At 40.7% G+C, this 24,616-nt stretch overlaps 2 protein-coding genes across 3 annotated transcripts; one reads left to right on the forward strand and one right to left on the reverse strand.

Annotated features, from left to right (window-relative positions):
* Nucleotides 1-330: 330 nt before the first annotated feature.
* On the reverse strand, nucleotides 331-2,349 carry vrtn (vertebrae development associated). The gene has a single exon (XM_088926089.1). It carries the CDS (start codon nucleotides 2,347-2,349, stop codon nucleotides 331-333), a length of 2,019 nt encoding a protein of 672 aa, XP_088782215.1.
* Nucleotides 2,350-9,168: 6,819 nt separating this feature from the next.
* abcd4 (ATP binding cassette subfamily D member 4) lies at nucleotides 9,169-20,695 on the forward strand. Of its 2 annotated transcripts, XM_088925333.1 has the most exons (19): nucleotides 9,169-9,568; nucleotides 10,537-10,655; nucleotides 11,106-11,233; nucleotides 11,762-11,901; nucleotides 12,536-12,652; nucleotides 12,939-13,064; nucleotides 13,342-13,392; nucleotides 14,184-14,278; nucleotides 14,821-14,942; nucleotides 15,717-15,808; nucleotides 16,497-16,586; nucleotides 16,936-17,141; nucleotides 17,972-18,063; nucleotides 18,514-18,550; nucleotides 18,778-18,827; nucleotides 18,930-18,982; nucleotides 19,072-19,148; nucleotides 19,720-19,835; nucleotides 20,335-20,695. In XM_088925333.1, the coding sequence occupies exons 1-19, from the start codon at nucleotides 9,528-9,530 to the stop codon at nucleotides 20,401-20,403; spliced, it is 1,821 nt and encodes a 606-aa protein (XP_088781459.1). In that variant the 5' UTR covers nucleotides 9,169-9,527; the 3' UTR covers nucleotides 20,404-20,695. The 2 variants fall into 2 exon arrangements, with proteins under 2 accessions (XP_088781459.1, XP_088781460.1); XM_088925334.1 differs by lacking the exon at nucleotides 14,184-14,278 and having other exon boundaries at nucleotides 9,187-9,568; nucleotides 13,042-13,064.
* The last annotated feature ends 3,921 nt before the right edge of the window (nucleotides 20,696-24,616 follow it).

The raw sequence follows: 24,616 nt of genomic DNA on the forward strand, positions 1-24,616 counted from the left end.
TTTCTGGCCGGAGGGCATGTAGATCTCTCGGTAGGAATCAGGGCAGTTAAGGTCCTGTTAGAAGCATGTAAAAAATTTGCATGTGCTAAAAACAAGGTTAAGGGGGGGTAGGGTGACAAGAATGCTTAAGGTGCAATAGCTGCAATTACATAGCTTGTCGACTTCACCTGAAAAGCTGACTCCAAACAGATCACAATGCCTAGGCAAGAAAAATCCAGGTCAAAAACAAAGAACAGCAGCAGGGATTCCAGGCAGCAAAGCTTCGCTCTGCAAAAAGATGACAAGCTAAAGGGAAACTTTCATGTTGCAGGTTTGTGCATTCTGCGATATTCAACCATGTACTAAAGGTAGGCCATGATGCAGAGCTCTCTTCCACATGTAATAGGTCGAGCGAGGGGTGAGTGGGAAATAAGACCGAAATTCCTTGAAAGTGGGAAAGGACTTTTCTTCAAAGCGTTTCTGCAGGAATAGCTTTGCCTTGGCCTTGAAGTTTGCCAGTGCAACAACATCCATGACGAAGACCTGCTCCTCCACGTTTTTCTCAGGAACTGTGTAGCCAGAGAGTTTGCCGTTATAGGGGCTGAAGGATGTACTATTCATACTCCCATCATTCTTCTCGCAGGCAGGAACATCTTCAGTTGCCATCATGTAAGGTGTCTGACAAACTGGAGACTCAGACAGATCCGTTCCCCATTTCATCTCGTCACCGACTTTCTTGTCGGCGAACCCCTTCTTCCAAAACCAATACAAACATGCAGAGACAGAAGGGTACTTGAGTCTGAATTTGGGAAAGGACATTTTCCACTTCTGGACCCGTGTCTTTGCCTCTCTCCTGAGCTTCATTCTTCTGAAGGAGGAAAAACGGAAGCTCTTGTGATTACGCTTATAAAAATTCCCGTTGGAAACGGACAAATGAGCCTGAGCGATCACAGGAGAGGAGTGTCCATTAGGATGGCGAATTTTAACTTCACTGCTCCCGAACGCCTCCTTGAAATTGGAGTTGGCCACCATAGCTTCTCTTCTCCAGTTATAGTACGTCGACCTCGAAATGCCAGGAAAACGTCTTTTGAAATTCCTATATGGAAGCAAGGTGTTCATTGCAATGCAGTTCTGCAAACACTTTTTTGCTTCTTGCATGAAAGCAAAATTCTGAGCTCGGTCTCCCGCCAGCTTCTCGCCGTTGACGGCAAACAAGTGAGTCATGTTGTCGTAGCATCGCTGGCGATTTGTTTCAGAAGGGGACACATTTTCTCCCGTGTCTGCTGCATCGTTCTTGGGGGTCGCCATGAAGTTGCCCCCACCGGACTGAAGCTCGTGCTTCCAGGCATAGTATGTGGATCGGGAGATTTCCGGGAAGAACTCCTTGAATTGATGAAGTGGCAGCAGCTTACCTTCCGAAAAGCAGGCCTGTAGAAAGTGTTTGGCCTCGTACCTTGCAGCAGCTTTCTTCCGATGTTCCTGCGTCTGCCTCTTCCACCGGTAGAAGGTACTCTTTGTGATGTTGTACCTGTCTTTGAGACTGGAGTACGAGAGTTGCGGGTCCCGGTTCAAAAGCTCCAGTGTCTTTAGGGGGATGGCGTGGTGCTCCTCAGCTGGACTTCCCATCTGAAGGTCGCTTGCTTGGACAACGGCCACAAAATGGTGAGGCTTGAACACCGAGTCGGGCTCTAACTCGCCTGACCACATGATGTGGAGCGTCATCATCTCAGACCCACAGGGCCAGGTCCTGGGGCGAATAAGGCGATTGAAGTATGGCCGGATCTTCAGGTTGTACATGGGGTAAATGGAGTAGATGTTACACTGCAGAACAGAGGCCAGGGCGTAAACGTGCCACATGTTCGCGAAGGAGCCAGGGAAGCAGGATGCTTTTACGTCCGCGTCGAAGATGGCTTCTAAAACAGCCCTAGGCAGATTCAACTTCTTGGCCGATTCCTCTGTACAAAGGGAAAACCTTGCCGCCTGCAGCATCACTTTGGAGTCTATCATCCCACTGAGGTAGTATTGCTTGCGCAGCAGCATCTCAACTACCGTGCGGACCTGAAGCTCCAAACTGAGGCTGGTGTTCCCAACGAGGAGGGTGCTGGCGGCATCAAACAAGAGGTTGCCGTCCCCCTTGCAGGCCAGCGGGAGCATGCCACCGGGGGCGTCGTCTGGGTAAAGGCAGCGGGCCGTCTCGTCGATCTCCACTCCAGGAGGAAACTCCCCGCATGTGGAAGCTGGCAGCAGGAACCCAGCCATGGTTTTTTCCACAGCCAGTGCAACGCTGACCAGCCGGTGAAGCCCGGCACACTCTGTGGCATCCTGCAGCTCTCTCAAGACAGACTGCACAACCTCTTGTCTCTGAATCATGCCTGTAAAAGACAACACACATTACCTTATAAGCACACAGTATGCAGACTTAGGCCCTATACATCAAAGTAATTCATTTTTTTTTAAACTGGAGGCAAGCACCACATGCAGCATATAGACACACATCACTGAGATGCAAGACTTGATATTTTGTTAGTGTGCACTGTTAGAAAATCTTAAGACTTGTCTTGACTTAATCTTAGAAATGTATTCTAGTTAAATGTTCTGAAACTGTATATACTGTCACTTTAGGTCTTCAAGGTGCTGTGGTGACATAAAAATGATACTTGTCTCTTAGGTTCCTTGCTCAACTGCATGGATACATCGGGACCTCAGTTTGGAATGGTTTATATTTGGCAATAGACCCATTTCAATGGCTGTTCAATACAAAGTGTAGACTCATTTTCCTTATTGTTCCAGAAGAGAATTTTGCTTTGCAGGCAGGTAACAGACATAACATATTTAACATGACATAAACCCATTAATAAAATAAACACCTATACAAGTCAGAAGTTCTACATAATCCTCACAATCCAAAATGGATAAATACTGAAGGTCAATCTGTGAGTTAGATACATACATGATGAAAATTAAATCAGTTTCTTGTTCAAATTGAGAAGGTCCGCAATGGGAATAAAAGAATCTACTTATACTGGACTTAAATCGGTAGTCTAAATCAATGCCCTGATTTAAGGAGTTCAAATTTACTGTGGTCATGATAGTGATATTATTGGCTTTCCGCAATGCTTGAAAAGTTTGCTGGCCACCTTCACTGTCCGGCCCAGACAGAGCAGAGCAGGCTGTCAGCCATTCAGATTTAGAAAACTGTACTTTAAAATGCAACAAGCAACCAAATATGGTTGTGAGGATTATTTAAATGAAAAAAACATAAGCCTTTAATTTTACAGGTGAGACCATAGGACATTTAAATACACCAACCAGCTGAATATTATACCTATGCAAATGAGACCCCAGATTTCAAAATTGGGTTTCTTTCATTAGAACGTTCAGAATAGCATATTCTTATAATGATTATATTTCCAAAATTAATGTTCAAAAATGAACCGAATAATATTATCCAAATTTGATAAATATGGGGGAAAGTTTTGCCAAGAAACCACTTAAGATGAGGCCTATGGTTAAGGTACAAAATCTTATACAGGCCTACCACAAGGCCTCTTTTTTTCCAACCAATATAGTATAAAATAACTTCCTATAAAGTATACAAAAGAAAACTGAACCAGACAATGCTTTGGACATTTAAACGCATTTTTTGGCTTTATTGTTGTAAGTTTAAAGTCAAGTGGTAAAACAAAATCAATTTTTTAGAATATTTTCTATTTTATGTTTTAAGATATCAAAACTTTTGTTGTTTAAAAATCAAAACCGGCTAGAACAGTACTAATATCGGGCATTTAATATAACGCTGAGGAAGCTACCAAGCCTTATAATACTTTTTTTCTTCAACCCTTAAGATCGGCTTGCATTGATTTTCAGAACGGATCCAGCATCAATACACAACATGTATATTTTAAAAACACTCTCGGACAAGAAGAAGCTTCAGTGCGTCGCTATTATAAGACGAAGGTGGTGATGTGAGGCGTTAATGTTTCTTAGCGTTTAATTACGCGTTAGGTGTTTGTATACAAACCAAAGCTACGCGATAATGATTACGTGTTCCGCACGGTATTTACTCAGCAATGCAATATATTATTCCAATTTCCTTGTCCCCATTCCTTTGAAAAAAATTCTGGCCGTGAACTTTTTAATTCACGGGTCTCACACAAACGATGTTGGTTACCCAAATGAATACCGACAATTGTGCGAGTAAATACATTTCATTCAACTTCAAAGTATTGTGCATAGGCGACGCTGCGCAATGTGATTATAATCCATTGAAATAGTTTGGATTCACGTTTTTACGCGACAATTGGTGTAGGTGAACTTAGATGTAGTCTAAGTTAGCATCTTGAACCAGGTTTCTCGAAACTCCACGCGGCGGCAGGTAAAACTGAAATAAATATAGGCATAGGAAAAGTTTTTAAAAATTACAACCTTACCTGCGTTATTCTTTTACGTTTCCTTTATAAAGATTCTAAGCTACCATTAGACGTTCGGGGCAAGATTTGGCTAAATAATTGCTTTCTACAGGTACTGATCTCGGAGAAAATCCATACTGCTAGTTTGGAAGCTGCCCCACTAGAGTCACACATTGAAATTGAAAGGCTCAAACCGGCCAATTTGGGGATTTGAAGTGATGTCAATAGTACCTCCCTCCAGGAAATTGTCAATCACACCAGATTGTTTTTGTCCCCTGTTTAAAAGAACCTATATCGGAGCCAGGGTCAATTTCAATGTGAAGTGTTAGAAATACCTGTTGTGTAGTGACTGTATACAGTTTTGTCTCTGTTTTCTTGACGAAGATTTATTGGGGATTTCTTAGTCCTCTCTGAATCTGAGGTTTATTTATTTTTTTCTTTAAAGGTTCCTGTTTTTTGAACGCGAAGTAAGGATCCATGTAAACCTCGTGGAAGACGGCAAGAATTTAGCGCCTCACTACAAAATTATGTAATTTAATATTTAATCTTGGCGTTTGAATTATGAATTAGATGTGTCTCGAAGAAGTGAACCGAAGCGTGCTATGACTATCACAACTGCTAGGAGGCAAAAACAATTAAACTCCCTTTAATTAATACAAACTGATTAGTCATTTTTGTGTTGGTGTTTCGGTAAATTAACTTCTTACAAATTTGACGCATCGAGCTGTTTTTACTGTAGGCTCTAAATCATACTATACTGCCAGTTTTCCTCAATAAATGCATAACACGCTCAACAACCGTAATTGCCCGTACTCATCACTGGCACTCACACTTGTTCTGAATGACCCTTTCTGCTAAAAAGAGGCCCTTCACTTCTGTGTACGCGAGCTCTACAAAACAACAATGGAAGTTTCCTATAGAGAATGAGGTGGAGTCTGAAATAGAGAGATAAGACTCTAGTCGTTATGTACCGCCTCTAACACTTAAAGAAAAATGGTCCAAAACGGAGTGTTTTTTGACTAGGATAAGACTAGGGGGTCATGCACTCTGTATGGTTCACATGCTAAACACACTGACACACTGATCATTCTAAACAGATGCTGTGTGGTTTGGGCTATTCCTGGTTAAAACTCTGTCTCATTTATATATATTTGAAAATCAGTTCCAAATTGCAAATGTATTTCTGAGAAAAAAAATGTTCCCTACATTACAACATTAATAGAATTTCCATATGTGTGTAGGGGGGTTGTGGGTGCCTCAAAGAGTGTATCGCTATGCCCTTCTTTTTCACAATTATTTATCGAAGCGAGTGACTTTATCACCATCTCATGGATTTTAAGATCAGAATATTCAATCATAGTAAAATCAGTAGAAAAAATTGTAGCAAAAGGACCAGGCAATCCTTTATTCCTGAATCCTGGATAGGACGCTTCTCCAGCTGGAGTACAGACTGCATTTCAATGACCGAGGAAGTTATTAGCACTGACAAAAGTATGGAAATGGGAGGTGTGGAGTTGTTATTATTTATTCTCAGCCATTGGCTTTAGTTTGAGAGGTGGCTGTTAGGGGAGCTGTAGTACAGGGCAGCCGATCTTGGGTTTTTTTTTTTGCAGGGTATTATTTTTAACACCTGTCTCTGCCTTTTGCATAAATAGAGTTCTGAATCAAAGCCTTTCCTCTGGGCTTGTTGACACATACACAGCGCTTATCCTTCTGCCCCAACCCCCCAGGACTTTTTTGGGTTCCGTCTCAGGACAAACAGAACGCCACCCCCTTCGACTCCTCTGCTAGAGTGGTCTCTTTGCTTTGGTCTCAACTGTGGTTTTGTTCACAGCTGGACACTAAGACAACTTGGTGCCAAGATGTCCTCCGCTGTGTGACCACATGTTAAACACTGAAAGAGGGATAATGGGCTTTCATATGGATGCTAGCATTCAATCTTCACAGTAGTGTTACAATTTATGTTTGGCACTGCACAGTTTTTTTTTCTTTTCTTTGTTTTGTAGTCTCAAATGCTGACATCTTTTGGCAAGGTTATAAATCAAATAGGAAGATGTGGGATTTGCAGAGCACTGTCAACTGAATTTCTAAGAAAAACACATAAAAAATGATCCCCTCGTTAATTTTTGTATTTTTGTGCCTGCATTGATTGGGTAACGCTTTCAAGGATTAGGCTGGGAAAGGGAAGTGGTTTGCTTGTGCAGATAAATCCATTAATCAAATAAATAATCCTGTTATTAATGTAATCCTGGCTGTTACATGGTATAAAGATGCATAGCATAGAAGACAGAAAACCGTTAGAAATACTAGAATCACTTAAGATAGATAGATACTTTATTGAGGGAAATTGCAAGATAACCCACAAAGGAACTTTACTTTCAGGAATTAATTGCTTCAGAAACTATATGAAACTATATTCGGACAAAAACGTGCATAAACTATATACTAGTTATATATTTTTTTAAAAGACAGATTGTTAGGAGTATGCTGCAGACCTCTATATATTCAGGTGGGGTGTATTTTAATTTTCTTTATATGGATTGTGAAAAATAGAAGCTGGAGCTGATACCGACATTGAGAAGTTGTAACAGCTAGAAATTGCTTCCTTACTCAGTTTGTCAAAGTACCTACTTGAGTGGATGTCTGTATCAGTCTTGTCTTTTCAAGCAGTTTAAGATAGTATAAGGAAAACAGAAGCAACGGCATAGTTGAACCACTCTGATCATAACATGTGTAATGTGATATACATTTTGAGACTGGAAGAGTAGACTCCAAAGAAAACTTTTATAGTTTCAGCACAGCTGACCGTGAAAGAAAGAAAATGAAACTTAAGAGAAGTGGTCTGGGACAAGACAGATATGGATTCTGTAGAGAATGGATAACAATAGTTGAAAGACTGAAGCACAGGACACAGTCATCCTAACAGTAAGTAAGTCAAGGGCTAGGAAACAGTGGACCAGCTATAATAAATCAATTCTGAAAAATATAAGAAGAAAACACTTTAGAAAATTATTTTAAAAGAACAAGATCTAGTTAAAGGAAAGGAGAACAGAGAATTGTACCACAAGTAAAGACAGAATGGCTGCCATGCATCACTCAGCTGTGTGCTGTATTTCACTGGTGAATGAAATTGGTCCCTTCTCATATCTGAAGCACTTTGGGATCCTTTGGGATGAAAAGTACTTCACACTTGCAAACACAAATGCAAGTGATTGATTAAAATTAATTTGATACCAAATGAAATTGATGGACCAAATGGCTTCCTTTCCCCTGTGATGTTTCTTATATCTGGATTAATCCAGCTGTTTTACAGAACAGACTCATTAAGCACCAGCTCGTAGACTTTCATAAACTGTTAGATAAAAACCAACAGAAGACAAAGTTCTTTACCAACTTTTTGGGACATTAAGCAAATTTAACACAAAGATAAGAAGGCCATGATTCAGTACAACACAATAAGGTGATGTCACATAAATGAATCCAAAGCCATAAGGAGTGTTTTAAAGAATATTGTGTCTAAAAAACGTGTATTTTTTTTAAAATATAATTTTCATATAAATTGTTTGTTTCTTAGGGGTGGCAACCAGTCCAATGGCATCTCTGAAATTGTCTGTTGTGCCTGACAGTTGGTTTCAGAAGATCTCAGGTGAAGATTCGGATTCTCAGGTGAAGCAGTGAAGCACAGATTAGCCAGTGTGTCCTCTACCGCTAGATGATTATTGTGTAAACACGTGTGGCAGTTCTCTTGCAATTAAGGTAAATCAAAGGACAGTGGAACAGCTAGACAACAGCTCAGTGTACTTGCTCATGATGTTATTTATGATCCCTCTGTACTTTAAAAAAGAAGAAATATGCCCTTTGCAATGAAACTCTACAATACTGAACCATGTTTTAAAAATAGTTTAATTTGCATTGAAAAAAAAATGTATTATGAACTTATTACTGATGTGCTCTCACAGGTTCATGTCCTTACACTTTATAGTAACATGAACAGAAGAAACGGTCAGACGTTTGGCTTTAAAATGGACGTTCTTTTCCATTTCCCTTCAGTCCTTTGTAGACTTCAGTGCAAACCCAAGCCCTTTAAAGAATCTGTCCCTGGTGCTGTCTCTCTCTAGACAATACTACTTCAACTGGCCTGATACGGCTGACTGCTCAGGACTCCAGAAATCACCTCCCTCCCTCACCTTGGACAATCACTCACCTTCCGTGTGCAGATTACCGGCTGTGTTGCAGAGATTGTGAAAACAGAGGGCAGACCCGAGGTGTTGGAAATGCAAATGGAGTCACATTGGGAACGGCTCCGGCTGTCTGTCACACAGGTGGAGGTTTGTGTTGGGGGGGGGGGGGGGGTCTTTAAAGCTCTCTGGGGCTGGGGCTGCAGGATTCTGAGTGGGCCTTTAACAATCCTGCATCTCTTTGTTCTTGATCTTGGCATTGTGCGATCCAGAATGCGCTGGGCAGGGACCTTAACACCTAACACACTCCTGCAGCAGGGAGCCTCTTTTCTCAATGCTCTGTGTGAAGTGTTTTCCCTCCCTGCCCATCACTCTCAGTATTGTTTCCATGAAGATTAAAAACATATGTTAGGTCCATCAGAAACATTCCAGTTTTTTTTTTTGCCCCTTTCCATATTTTCATTCACCTCAATGAACCACTGTAAAGAACTGTACAGTAGTATGAAATACACTTAGATATACATATTTGTGTCCAACAGAGGGCAGGCTGTTTTGAAGAGTGTGTTTTTTCCCCCCTCCCCACTCTGTGGTTTTTGTCTTTCAATCTAGGAAATGAAATTGTTTGAGCTTGCACATGATATGAACAGTTGCATTTCCAGAATCATAGAGGTTGTTTTGAGAAAAACTGACAATTTAATATGCGGAGGCAAGTTTCGTGATTGTGTGCGGAATAAACGGTGCTTTTAAAAGTGCATTATTTTCACGCGACTCAAGATTGTTTTCGATTTGGTTTTCACTTAGCTGTGCAGCTTTCAGGCTCCAAAGTTCAATCGACAGACAACCACACTTCAGAAATCATGATATCTGTCATTCACATCCCCGTGTTTCAAGTATTATAGCGTCAGTGCTGTGAGATTCATGGTACTACCCTGAGTGTGTCTAGCTAAACATACTGAAACAAATGCCAAATATCGGAAGAGCAAAAGCACAAAGATGCAAAAGGTAAGATGTTTCTACGTTTGTGGTGAGAACTTTCTATTTTGAACTTAATGAAAACTGTTCGTACGTTGAATGTATAAAACGAAGTGTGCTGCGTGCACTCCCGGATACTGTCGCGAAATTACGCAACGCCTGTTGTGTGGGACAGTTTTATTTTATAAATGTGTGCACTGTACAGTAGTACCGATCTTGGTCCTGGAGTAACGGTATCTTCTGGTTTTTTTCTCCGATCGTGTTCTTAATCACACAGTTTTCTGTTTGGAGTATATTTTGTAAATTTGTTTTCAGCTTTTAAAATGTCAGATGGGATTTGTATCAGCCCAGAATACAATTTTAAGTTTCAGAACTGCTCTCAGTTTAGTGCGTTGCCTGAAATGTAAGTGATCCTTAGTCTGATACACTGTCACCCCCCTCTGTCTGTTTGCCATCAGTTGAGCAGCTAGTAAGTGCTGTTCAGCCAGAAGTAATAACAGGCAAAGTCTGCAGAAAATTCTTAAAAGCTAAAACCGTACTCTTTAAGTAGAGTACTTTTGACACTCAGGACTGATGCCAGAAACAAGTTAAAACTCAAATCAGCTGTGTTGTGTTTGGCAGTTATTACATGTGCAAACATATTGGTGCTTTTAGTCACATGAAATGGATATGGAAGAACTGAGAAACATCAGAAATTAATTAAGAAATAAGTCATTACAGAGGGAAAGAATGGCTCTGTAACGAAGAGCTGCTATCACTGGACAGATTTGCCTTTTAAGAAATGTACTCATCATATGACCTTCTGTGATGTCACCATAATTGCTACAGCATCTTGCATATTGATAGTTTGGTCCCACTATCAGTGAAAAGGCACAATCCATATGGGTATCCTAGGCTGCACTACTTCAAAGGCAGACAAGTAAAATCTCTGATCAAAGGTTCATCCTTCAGGATTGTGTTCAGTGCTGAGTTATACACAGAGACCTTAATATTTGTAGCCCGAAACTGGACGTTCAGTTCCTGCGGCGGTTCTGTGGGATCCAGAGAATCCTCTTCCCTTCCTGCTCATCCCCGAATGTGTTGATGTTTGGGACACTTCTGTTAGTGACCCTTTTTGGTAAGTGTGCCAAATCCAGGAAACTATGTCAGCGTAATGTCTCCAATTCTCGCCCCCAGCCTGAAATGTATGTCCTTGAGAAGTTTAATAAATTAGATGTTAACTGTAATTAGTACTTAAAATTGTTTTAACTAATGGAGGGGAAAATACACCATTCACAATGGTGCAAAATAGAGAATTTCAAAATCACTTTTAATGGTTTTGTGGCTGTGAAGGTATCCTTAGAGTTTCTCAGAATTAATGCACAGGCTGTTGCCAGAAAATGTGAACCCAAAGCCTTGCGTTTCTTCAGTGACAACATATCTGAATTAAAGCACAAAAATATCTGATCTTACACTGTATTGAATGGGATTATGGTGAAGATTGTGTTTAACGTGTGAATATACATGAATGCACATCCTTATCAATGCTTCATTCATTCTGAATTCGAAACGACTGTGTGCTTTTCAGAACAGCTCATCATTTACCAGGTTGGAGTCCTCCCAAGCAAGTACTACAAGACTCTATCTGACAAGGACTTAGAAGGCTTTAAGAGCCTGTCGCTGGTCGCTGTCTTTTTAATTGTATTGAACTCCACGGTATGTAAAAAGGAACGAGAAAGGCAAGAATTTCAAGTGAAAAAAGCCATAATATAAGCTGTGTTTAAAATCAGTTTTAATGTTCTGAACCTTGTCTTAGTCTGTACCTGCGTCGGTTATGTGATCAGATGAATCTTTCAATCATTGCTGAATGAGTTGTGATGGTGACCTTTACTATCACAGCACTGTCCGTTGTGCTGGATTCACTAAGACACCAGCCACTTAAGACTCAGGGAATTTATATTTTATGTGATTAGGTCAACAATGAGCTCTATTTTAAACTATTTTACTTCAAACCTTGGGTTTTTGGATAACTGTGGTCATGATCCATTGATTTTGATCATGTAATTTCTGTTTCTGAGCATGAAAAAGACACATATGATGAAGATTTTGATACTAAGATCTTTTGAACGTAGGGTTCAGCGCACAGTGTGGGGTTGTTCTATGTTGGTGAGGACAGAAAGTTGCAATTGAAAAGAATACTTTTGCAGCGTCTGACAGCGTTTTCTATAATCCTCTTGGTCCCAGCTGAAGAGTCTGGACCAGTACATCTCTAGCCTGATGTATGTGAGCTGGCGGAAGAGCCTGACAGAGTGCCTGCACCGGAACTACTTCCAGGGCAGAGTGTACTACACCCTGAATGTGCTGCGCAAGGACATCGACAACCCGTATGCTCACTGCTGAACAACTAGTCAGACCTGTGGCGCCAGTGAGAGACAGCGTGCCCAACATGCCTACGCTTCTCACTTCATCCATTCCCGGGCTTTGTCAGTACAGTGAACATCACTGGAACCCAGATTAAAATAGCAGCCTGCCTGCTTCGTTCTTAATGGCTGCTTCTGGTTTGTTAGAGGCATTTTGCTTCTACCCGATAGAAACCTGCTTTCAAGTACAGGGCTTAATAGGCGGGTGTTTTGGCAGACTAAGCTTGGGATCAGAAATAAAAATGATCAAAGTTAACATCATGAAGCTGTGTGCTGCATAGGCACAATTCATTCTTTGCCAGAAAAAAATCACAGACTGCAATGCACTAATGAAAAACTCATGTTGCTTTTATTATCAAATAGTTTGTTCATTCAGGGCTGGGACCTGGGAGAGAGATTGCAGGGGTACTAACTTGTACTGTGGGGGTAAATCTCAACTGGACAACAATTGAGAGCATAGCCTGTTTCAAAACATCTTTTATAGTGATGGGATTGGAAGTAACAGTTATCAATCCTTCTAGGAGGAATGCAATAGTGCTAAATGGTGGCTGTTAAATAGACTTATCCAATGCAAGTAATCGTCCTGTGATTTTTACAGAGACCAGCGAATCAGTCAAGACACTGAGAGGCTCTGTAAGCAGATGAGCACCATGGCAAGCAGGCTGATCATCTCTCCCTTCACTCTGGCCTATTACACCTACCAGTGCTTTCACAGGTGAAGAGAGACAGGCAGTGATGCACTGAGGGCATGATGTTGAGATTGGAGCTCAACCAGCTATGTCACAAGTCCAGACTCAGCTTTTGGAGCCATTGTTTCACCCCATTGAGTTTGTTAATGTTGGTTTAGATGTCTATCAGTATCTTCAGTGCTGAGTCCTTAATTTCTATGGTTGCTCATTTGTTCTTAAATAGTAGTTCCATGCAGTGCATGCAATTTTTTTTCAGTGCAATCTTTTTTCCTCCACTAAAATACCATCTTTCTTTGAATCTTTAATTGACAGCACTGGCTGGGTGGGCCCTGTGAGTATTTTTGGGTATTTTGTCATTGGGACCATTGTGAATAAAGTGCTAATGGGCCCCATTGTGTCAACTTTGGTGGAGCAGGAAAAACTGGAAGGAGACTTTAGGTGAGAACTGCCTTCCTTTCCTTCCTCTGACTTTAATTTTGATTGATTAGGAAAATGCATTAAAATGAGAGTGCATCCTAATTTTCTTTGGTTACAGCATGACTGCCTTTTAATTACATAAAGCTGCAAGTCCCATTGCTTTGGACTGATTGTGTCACCCAGAGCTTCACTGTGTTAAATTAAACTGAATTTGCAAAGTGTTTCTCTGCTGCCAGGCTGCTGCTACCAGAGCATTTCACACCTGTTTGCTAACTTGTACCTTTGATTCCTTTTTAAGGTTCAAGCACATGCAGATCCGAGTCAATGCAGAGTCTGCAGCCTTCTACAGGTCAGTATATCACCACAGTATACTTAGAGTAGATCAGTAACTGAATGAGCTCAGTAAAAGAGTCTGGGACTTTTAGTAGCACATCAATGCAGTGACTTGACGTTCTTTCCTCAAGAGTGTGGGGGTATGGAAATTTTCGTGCTTGCTGTGTTAAGATCGTCTTTCTTCATTCATTCATTCATTTGAGATCACAGTTCTTTAAGATGTTTAATTGCAGGTCTGTAGGCGAGAGTTACATAATCTGCAATGTATTCCCAGTGGTCCCTGGCTTTATCAGCTTGTAGTCTGATCTTGTAAGATGTCAGAAACATTACTGTGATGCTGGACCCCTAAGGACAATCAGTGTTGTGGGAACTGTAGGTGGCACCCATTGCTTTGACCAGAATCGCTAAATCAGTGACCCCAGTCTGGTGGCCTAGAAGGTGCTGATGTCTCCACCTGATCTGCTGTGTAGTGGGACTACTGGAGCGTACTGGCTGCCAGGCATCACACAGGAGGATGCCCCACTTCAGTAGCGGATGCAGTGGCCTCCCTTATAGTCAAAGTATTACACAAATGTAAGGAGTTGTTATTACAGCTGATGTCACTGTGCATACATTTAAAAAGTACTTCAAGTTTGTTAACATTCAAACTAAAACTGCAAACCCAATCAACAGATGTCATTGGCAGCATTGTGGGTTGTAATTTACCCCCCCCCCCGCACAGTGTTCCTGTTTCATCACTCTGAGCCCAGCTGACCCAGTGAAATTCTAGGTGCAGTCCTAGCTGTGCTCTCCATGCTGTGTTTGCAGGGCAGGTAAGGTGGAGCACATGAGGACTGACAGGAGACTGCAGAGCCTCCTGCACACCCAGAGGAGCCTGATGAACAAAGAGTTTTGGCTTTACAGTAAGAGTTCCCTTGCCATGCTTATCCTGCCCCCCAATCTGGGCATTGCGTAACGTCTGCAAATAAGATACGCACTCCTTATCAAAAGGGCTCCGGGTGGCTGAAGACTATCCTGAAAGTGAAGGGCAAGGCAGGACTGCAGCCTGGTCAGGATGCCAGTCCATCATCACAGGGCACACACACTGGCACACAGGGAGAATCTGGGATCCAAGAGCTGTGAAACAGCAGTGATGGCCAGCATGCCTCAGAGGCCCCTTCAATAAAATATATTTTTGGAAAATAAATGAATATATTCTTGCCTTTCACCATTCCTAAAGGTCAAGCAGCAGTAGAACAGTGCACAGCCCCAGACAGCATCTTGGGAGCACCACAACACCCCACAGATGCTAAATTGCAATAGGAAGTGTGTGACTACAGAAGGGGAATGCAAAGTATAAGCAATAATGCATTACATAGCTTATGATGCAATGGTATACATTTTCTGAAAGTTTCTGAAAGCTCAGACTGCAGTCACTGACCTTTTCCCCGTCTCCTCTCTGCAGTTGGAGTGAACACCTTTGACTACCTGGGAAGCATCCTCAGCTACACGATAGTTGCCATTCCCATATTCACAGGGGTGTACGACACCCTGACGCCTGGGGAGCTGAGCGCCCTCATCAGCAAGGTTTGTGCATGTGAGGGCGAAGGCACAAGGACCGTGGTGCTTTTGCACAGTCGGTGATGTTGATGAGGCCATTGATGTTAAAGTTTTAAAACCAGGGTTGAATGGTTTAGCGTGTACTTCCAAATTTGCATCTTTTAAGGTTATGTCCTGGTCTTGGTGGTAAAATTAAAACTTATTTTCAAGAATATTTTTTACGGTTTTGTTGGAAAAAATACCAGGGATATATTTAGCCCTTAATTCTTGAACCTGAAGATCTAACAGAGAAGATAGTCCTGTAGTTAATCAGGTAGATAGGGTGTTAATCATAGTATTCCATCTGAATTCTGCTTTGTCTTTGAGTAATCTGTCCTCCCTCTTTTCCCCCTTTTATTCAACTAGTGAAGAAGTTTCTTACTTCTCCTGACGTGCTACACATTGGGGCTCCTGGTAACCAGTTGTTTCTGCATGTCTCATAGGAGGGGTTTCAGTGGGTCCCCTCCATTCAGTGAAGTTGTTTGAGTTGAGAAAGGACGATGTAGATGCCATTGACTGTTAATCGATGTTATAAATAAATCCAGCCGTAGCAGCAACAAGAAAGGAAAGGGTAAATGCCACCCTCACAAATCTCCAGTAGATGGCAGTGTTTTCCACTAAAATTCCAATTTAATCCTCTTTATCCACAGTGAGACCCACTGGATAAATGAAGAAGAATGTGAAGTGACACCAAGGAGGCAGTTCAGCTAGGATTACATTTAATTTTCTTGGAATTGCCTTACCTTTCGGTTCTCTTCACAGAATGCCTTTGTCTCCATTTACTTGATAAATGGCTTCAGCCAGCTGATAGACCTGTCTACCACAGTGTCTGATGTGGCGGGATACACTCACAGGTAACACCTCACCTCATCATTCCAGGATTCTAGGACAGAATGTCTCTGCTGCCAAGATTGAGACGAGGAACTCTTCTGTTTTTTCTTTTATTCAAACCAAAAGAAGGTTTTATAAATATTAACATTTATATATATTTTTAAATAGTTTCACGAATGCTGAGCACTACATGTACTTGAATTAAGCTGTCACACTGACTTGAAACTCTAAACTCTTAATGACAAAAAATAGAAATATTTCAATAGAAAATGTATGTAACGGGCTTTATGTCCTAGAAATAATACGTCTTTTAAGGTTTTGGTTTTCTTTCAAGGTGTAGAAGTATTATTTTAAAACTGGGTGATTCCCTTTAATTGTTAAGGTTTTTGTTAAATAATAGATTATTGTCTTTCATGCATAAAGTTCCTCTCGGCCTTGTATTGGTAAAGCAGTTAGAAAATGGATGGATGTTTAGTGCTTATGTTAATGGATGGATAAGCTACAACTTTGAAAGAATAGGATTCTTCTGGCTGGGGTGAAGACAAGCACACCGAGACTCTCCTGGAACATGTTTTCCTTTATCATTTTCCAGAGGGCTAGGCCTAATATTTTAGAAGAGCCCAGGCATCACAGATTCAGTCTGCGATCTGATAATCAGGCTGCCGCTGTGTTCTCCAGCCAGGTGGTGCCTTATAACTTGTGTGTTGACAGGATTGGTGAGCTGAGGGAGGTGATGGAGGACATCATTTGGAAGCAGTGTGACTATGATCCAGCTTCAGGGGAGTGCTTTGACTTTGACAAGTAAGAGAGGGATTGTTTCTTAAAGTTTTAAAGAGGTATTTTTTTTGTTCAAGGGTTAATCAGTGATAGTCACTCCTAGTCTTGGAGAGGGTTGTGAACCGTTGACATTTTCATTACATCAGAGTTTTTTGTAATGTAACTGAATCAGTTATTGGCTTTAATTTTGTAATGTAACTGAATCAGTTATTGGCTTAAATCAGCTGAACTACCACCGTTTGTAGTATTTTGTTGTTGTTTACTTATGTAGCCTGCTAGCCCATGTTTATAAACGAACAACAGTAATGACTACCGGTGTAGTCATTACTTCATGAGTAATGCATTTCAATAAGGCATTTGTCTCTACCTATAGCGACACGGATCCGCCAGCTGCTTCCTCAGACACAGCGTTCGTTCTTGATCGGTTGTCGTACAAATCACCTTACTCTGACGAGCTGTTGGTGAGAGACCTCAGTCTGAAGGTCACTCAGGGCAATAGCCTGCTGGTGGTGGGGAATACAGGCACTGGGAAGACCTCCTTACTGCGGGTCCTCAACAGGCTGTGGGAGTCCTCTAGTGGTAAGAGGACTTCGTTGCCATAGTGATTTCAAATTTTGCTTTGCTGGATGAAAAAAAGGAGCTTTACTGAATTTGTAGTCATTCTTTTGATGTCGGATTACATGAAAACATTACTTACAGTGGGTACCTCATTTCTCAAAAACAGAAAGGTGAAATGCTTTCTTTTTAAATTGAAACCTTTTTTTTTCAAATTGGTCCCCTTGTCATAAGTCTGTAATGTTTACCTTTCATATTGACGCTATTATTTGCCTTTCATACCGATGGTTAAAAAATGTGCACACTGCTTACAGATCTTGTTAAATACTGTTAAACATTAAATGCATTTTGTGTTATGTTTTTTTTTTAAATCCTTAAATGAACAGAGCATAAGATCTGGATTAATTTTACCTAATTTTTGTCTCCTCAGAGACCTTAAACTAAATGTATCCCAAATATAAACTCTCAAAAAATTTCAACATAGCACCAAAATACATCTGAGCCTATACAATTTGAATCCTTAATTTGACATTAATCCAAAATCCCTTTGCTGCTTTCTTCTTCTGTTAAAGGTTGGAGTGGAGCTAGAGTTAGGATCCGAATTAAACTTTTAATTTTCATATTATTGTTAAGGTTAAGGTTTAAAATTTTACCATGGCCATTATTGGATCTTAAGATTTACCAGTAAAGGTCTGATTTTGGTTTAACTAGTTTTTGAGCAAGAAAACCTTCTTTCCATGATTCCATGATCCACATACAGTACTGTAGCTGTCGACATTTTCTTCATTCCTCTGCTTGACAATTCGTATATGTTTCTCAATGGCACAAAACAGCTTTATATCTGGCTTTTCCAGGCTACCTTCAGATGAATTCATGTTTTGGGCCCCATGGGATACTTTTTCTACCTCAGAAGCCCTACCTGACAGATGGAACCCTGAGGGAGCAGGTACAGAGCTGAATGAACCCCACATCCCTATAAAGAGCTTGAAATTGCACCACACATCTGTTTTCTTTAAACTCCTTGTGATGATCAACTTGAGAGAAGTCAGATTCTGTTGCTTGAGTGTTCCAAGACTTTGAAAATGGCCTGTGATCCACAGCAATTACTCTAAAACAGATACATAGTTTTTGTTTGTCGTAGGTAAGCACACTGTCACCCTCTGTAGTGGAGTAGTTTACTGACCTGCTGTGTATTTACTGGATTTGAGCATTTCCAAAAACACATCTAACCCACCGTATAGAAACTTGACATTTCTTGGAAAGGTAAACATTTCATTTTTGTTCATTCATTTTTTTAAATAAATTAAATGGGATCTCTACAATAGTAACGTGGTTCATATTTCATGTTTAGTTTAGTGTAGTTGGTTAATTGTGATATTTCTTTATTGTTGAACAGGTCATCTATCCTTTGAAGAAGATATACCCTGTGACAGGTATGTATGATTTTGTATTATATGTGTGTGAACGGAATGTATATAATAACTGCTTATTATTCTGATCAAAATAGTATCTTCTAGCACTTAATGACTGTTTGCATTGTATATCTCCAGATTTACTTTCTGACATGAAAATGAAGGACTCAGAAACTACTTGAAATGTTTGTTCCTACTTTGATATTCCTGCTCATAAACACAGTCCACCTGACGGGTACCTTTTGCAGGTTCTGCTGATGATGAAAGAATACTTCGCTTTCTAGAGCTGGCTGGAGTGGTGAGTTGGCACGTGCCAAAGACTTGATAGCATCGTCAATATTTGAGTTGAATTGTTAACTAATTCCAGTTGACTACTACTAACAGTTATTTTATTCCGCAGCCTGGCCTTTTGAAAAGGACAGGAGGACTGGATGAGAACGTGGACTGGAACTGGTAATACTGCTACAAACGGCTGTGGTGTGGAAATGAGTAAGCAGCGATGTGACGTTTGGAGTTTATTGTGTGCCTGTTTCTCTACGTAGGTATGATGTTTTATCGCCTGGAGAGATGCAGAGGCTGTCCTTTGCTCGACTGTTCTATCTGCAGCCCAAATACGCAGGTTTGATTATACTTTCTTTGAATTTTGTGTAACTATTAATAATTTTGTATCAACGTTAAACAATCCGTTTTGCAAGGGCTGGCAGACTCAGACGTCATACATCTATTGCTCAACATATTTATACTGTACAGTCATAAAAATGAAGCATGCAATAGAATGAAATCTTTGAAAGCCTGCAGCATAAAGTACATAATAGTAAGAATAGTAAGAAAGTAAAGTTGAGTAGTTTTACAATGTGACCAGTTTCCACTGACCTGACAGGGGAGCAGCTCAGTCTGGTATCTTTGGCGTTATGGATGCTGACTGTCATTGTCAAACATCGCCAACATGTAGTTGCACTTCCAGCATAGGTGGGAATTTTCCATTGACTTGCTGTGGCTCATCCATCCTCCTTTACTTTTTTGGGGGGGAAAATATCAACAGCGTGTTAGTTCTTGTCTGTAGAGGAGACTGGGGTGAAGAAGAGTCCGAGGAGAGCTCTCAGTCCCCAGCCAGGGTTATTCAAGGGCAGCACTGGGGGATATGTGCTGACGTTTGTGTTGTGTACACGCTCCCGGTGTCCCTGTGGCAGTGCTGGACGAGGCGACAAGCGCGCTGACTGAGGAAGCAGAGGAACAGCTGTACCGTGCCTGCAAACAGCTGGGCATGACCGTCATCAGCCTGGGTCATCGCAGCAGCCTGGAGAAGGTAACTGGCCTGGGGTCCCTGTCTGAGCCCCCACACAGACTTGCAGGCTCTCTGCGTTTCTGGAGAAGGGATTAAAACCAATCCTTCAAGTCTTGTCTTCAGTCTCTTACATCACATCATACCTCAGGTTCTTCATAATAACATGTAGGTAGGTTGTTGATCATTAATATCTAACTAAATTTCAAATACTATATCAGATGACTTGAGTGGGCTTCTCAAACTTTTTCTATCATAATGGCTAATTTCCAGGAACTTCAGTGTAAGCAAGATAATCACCCTTTTCATTGGACAGTCAGTACAGAAGTACGGATTTATTTTTTATGGTGGCACAAGACTTTTCACCTAGTTCCCACCCTTCTTTCGGTCGTATGTTTGGAATGATCTGTACTTCAGTGTGCTTCCCGGTGCACACACAGCCATTTGCTGGGCTTAAAGTGGCGTGAGTTACCTAAGGCTGACCCTCTAGACCTGTCAGATGTCTGCATTTCTTTGTTTTCAGTTTCATGACACCAGACTGAAGCTGTGTGGGGATGGGAGATGGGAGCTGACCAGTCTGAAAAAAGAGTAAAACCACAGAGAGGCAAAGCTGTTCTCTGGGCAAGATTCCAGTAGAGCAGCACTATGGAGCTCTTTGGCAGACGGACGCCTGTTGTGAAGAAAAATGCAGCAATAAACCTTGAAGGGATTTCTGTTTTCATATAAGTGCTAGAAAAAAACCCAGTATTATCTTCTGATCTGAAAATGCATATTGATGCTTACACTGCACGTAATATATACCATGTTACTATGTACTGTAATATAACATACCTGGTTGCTGCTTAATAATGTGATTTTGTCTTTATTAAAGGCCTTTTTACCAGTGTCTGTTTCCACTTTTAGTTTGTTTTAAATAGATGTCATTTAAAATAAGGCTGAGGAAAGCAAATCTTGAAAAAGGTTTTTAAGATGGTATAAACAGCAAAGAAAATCCACAGTTTTATATAATTCTACATAGCAAACTCAACACAATTGGGAGAACAGAAAGGTAATATACTGACATCATGTCACTAATAGGACTTTCAGATGTCCTATTAGTAAATGACCAGCAAACAGTTTAATGACCTGCAGTGAAACTAAGAGCTGTTCTTTGTACAATGGGTTCACCATTGGCCATTAATACAGAAAAAAAGATGTCAAACCTTCATCTACTTTATTTAATCTGACCAAGTTTTCTCCATAAATATATATGTACTGTAAATGAGACTAAATGCGCAGGTCTTATGGATTTCTTTTTTAGTATCGGCCAAGAGCAGAGCTTTTCCCGACTGGTCCTGACCAGCAACACTTCTTTACTTCTAGCCACTGTGTTTTTAAGCAGACTGTATAAAGTATAATGGAAAGGTCTGTTATTCCATTCCAAAGTTTTGCATTAATTAAAACTGACCTTTAATGCATAACCCAAAGGACATATTATTTTAGTTCCTTGAATTGTCACTACAAGACTTGTTTTGTGTTGCCAGGGTAGTTCCATTCTGGTGGCAGTGAAGTGTGAGTTGAATTATTGCAAAAATATAGTTTAGGGATTTTTTCCAGTCATGATTTAAATTAAATTCTAAACAGTATCACTCCTGTCTTGCATGCTAATATACTTTGGTTGTGTCCAATGAACTTAGATTTTATATAAGAAGAACGTTTTCATGCAACTTTTAATGTGTAAAGACAAAAATTGATCATTTTGTTTACAAAATGTTTATTGATTGTTGAATTGATATTTAACAGCTGTATGTTTAATATTGTTAATTAGATTATGTGTTAAATTAAACCACATTATTTATTGAACTGGAAATTTATTGTACATATGAAAAAATCTCCTTTTCTCATTTTGCAAAATTGATTTGCTACAATGCAGCAATTTCTGACATTTGTTAAAACTGTTTCAAATTTTAAAAATCTTAACTTCTAGGTTATTATAGAAATCATTCAATGTTGTTATAAATTATGCTGAACAATTTATATTTCAACCTGTCCAGACAGTAGGATGTATTACTACAGCAATGATTACCTTCTATAATAAATAAAATGAAAATGATCATGTTTCATGATAATGTTCCTACTAATTGGGAAAAAACTGGGAATTAAATGGGACTGAGAAAATGCAGTCAAGTTGCTATATCATACCATTTTACAAATGAATATGAAAGAGCATTTCAAGCACCTTGAAAAAGTATACATTTAAAATGTTGTAGTATTATATCAAAAACAGGCAAAATATTTCTTTAAAAAATTAAGGTACAAAAACCAAATAATTCCAGGATTTAGAAAATAATAATGCAGTTAAAGAAGTGACAATACAGAAAACTGTCTACCACATTGATAAGACAGGATGCATATCAACACTGAGAAAAGAGGATAAGAATATATTTTAACATGCAGATAATCCTAAACTATAGTTTTGTGCTAATAAGTGCAATCATGAATGTAGCTTGGAAAACAGTAGTTAAAAATTAAAACTGACTTGCATGGCTCTATCTGATATTTGCAAAATAACACAAAATATCCCTGACACGTAATTAAAATGCGAAGTGTCTCTGAGAAAAAGCAGAGAAATGGACATGAAATCAAATAATTTAGTTTTACTTGCCTGTGCTGCTTAACGTGTATGTGTGTTACCAAAAGCAACAGCAGCAGTAAACGTTGCAAAACACATCTCAATACCGCCAATTAGAAGTGGTACACAATCCATACTCGACACAACAGACGAAGTCCTCTTTGTGGACCTTGCCGACATCCTAAGAAAGCCCACGTCTTCAGGAGAAGAAAGCGTTTTGTTTTCAGCTTTTGCACGATGCTACATGGAAATAAACTGTCCGGCACCGGTTCTCAAACCTTGTATATCAGCAAAGGAAAAAGCCTTTAACTGTCTCTTAAGACACAGATATGATATTGGCCGCAGGATCTGGCCGCGGTGGTGTTGTGCAGCCCCTTGCCCAGAAGCTGGTCAACTTCAGTCTGACATCCTGGTGCCCTAGTAGAATGATATAAGGAATCAGAGTGCCGTACAAGTCAAACACCGCCCTCCCGATGTCGGCAGAAAGTGTGCCAATGAAGCCATAAGTGAGTATGGACTGGAGGAGGACACAGGTGTCGTAGACGCACACGAGGCACAGCAGCGTCACGGCAGCCCCTCGCTCCCGGCACAGCTCTCGCCGCGCCGCGGTGCCGCTGCAGGAGGGCACACGGGCATGGCACTTGAACAGGAAGTGCAGGGTCTTGACGTTGAAGGCAGTCATTAAAATAGCGGCCGTGTACTGCAGCACTGGCAGGTACAGGGTGCTGTAGATGACGAGGAATCGGGATTCTCTGCCTGCGACGTTGGCCACGGAGCAGATGCAGGTCTTCGTGGAGTTGTTGCCCAGGGTCTCGTGGATCAGGAAAAAAGGGGCATAAAGCAGGCCCCAGCCCAGCCAGTGGAACGCCAGGAACACGCTGACCTTGGCAGAACGTTCGAGTCTGGAGACCCAGAGAGATATGTGGGTAGTCCTCTTCATCTTGCTGAAGCGGTACCAGCTGAGGATTACGATGCACCACACGCTGACCTTGCGGCCCGTGTGCATCACCGAGGTCACAAACTTGCAGGCACCACTCATGGGGTAGCAGAAGGGTAAGGACGTGGGCACTGTCACAGCCAGGACTCTGAACACAAGGTGGAGTGTGTTTCCGCAGGCAATGTGGATCTCCAGCATTCTACTGAACCGCGCTCTGCTTTTGCTCTTCTTCTTCATGGCAATGACCAGGCTGTTGCCAAATATTCCCAGAACAGCACAGACACACGATAAAACCAAGCTGTACATTTTCTGAGCAGCGCTTGCCACTGCTTCCAGTGTTTTATAAGGATTAACAATTCCCAAGGGCAAACCTGAGGCAATTATTTGCATCATTAAAGACATAAGCCGTGGTTGGTTGGGACTTGTTTAGCACTAATAGGAGCTTAAATCCTAACAAGAAAAAATAATGTATTTACTAGATACTTCACACTATAGTATACTGTATATATAGTATCTCAAACTAGTACTTTGTATAAGTCACAGATGTACAAATTGTATTGCTTCCAACAGTGGTCATACACTTTACTTTCACAGATCTCCCCGTTAGATCGATCCTGTCGATGACAAACGTTAATCAGCATAATGAATCTGCCATTCTTATGTCTGTTTAGTGAAATGTCAGAGCACCCGCTGCAAAAAATGCCATTTCCCCACTAACTTTGTCAATCTGTTGATCTTTCCATGTGAATCTGTGAACTTGTTGTGGTCAGTGTAGTAAATCTGAACTGTGAAAATTTCACCAGTAAGCCAATACTTAATTGCAACAAAGATGTGGTTCTGTATACAATATTTCAGTATACAAAGTTTTCTGTATACAATATAAAAACACAGATGTTTATTTGACATGTGGAGTTTTCATGTTTTACTGGTGTGGGCATGGATTATCCCCAGATGCTGTAGTGTTTTTGATATTGGATGGATAGAGCATGATTTGGAAAACACAGCTGAATTTGCCAATTTCATTGTTTATATCCAGTATTTCCCCAACAGCACAAGAGAGAACCCACTGTCACTGACACAGAGAGAGGGGTATTGATGCGCAGAGTGTTTGCAGGCAACCTCACAAACAGTTGCTGTCCTCCATTTAAAATGTCAAAAATGAATATTCACTTTTCAATTTAGCTTCAAAACCAAGTCTTCACTGCATCAGTAAAGTAATTCAGTTGTGCCTGGTACCTTAGCACTATTTGGATTTAT

The sequence above is a fragment of the Atractosteus spatula genome, chromosome 9, assembly GCF_055471065.1.
Source record: "Atractosteus spatula isolate fAtrSpa1 chromosome 9, fAtrSpa1.hap1, whole genome shotgun sequence".
Lineage (NCBI taxonomy): Eukaryota > Metazoa > Chordata > Actinopteri > Semionotiformes > Lepisosteidae > Atractosteus > Atractosteus spatula.

What these genes read in the sequence shown, in the direction of transcription:
- vrtn (XM_088926089.1), bottom strand. Translation starts at nt 2,349, where the DNA reads ATGATTCAGAGACAAGAGGTTGTGCAGTCTGTCTTGAGAGAGCTGCAG.
- abcd4 (XM_088925333.1), top strand. Translation starts at nt 9,528, where the DNA reads ATGCCAAATATCGGAAGAGCAAAAGCACAAAGATGCAAAAG. An exon ending in ATGGAACCCTGAGGGAGCAG is followed by an intron (nt 18,064 to 18,513) that starts GTACAGAGCTGA and finishes ATTGTTGAACAG; the next exon opens with GTCATCTATCCTTTGAAGAA. An exon ending in GAGAACGTGGACTGGAACTG is followed by an intron (nt 18,983 to 19,071) that starts GTAATACTGCTA and finishes TTCTCTACGTAG; the next exon opens with GTATGATGTTTTATCGCCTG.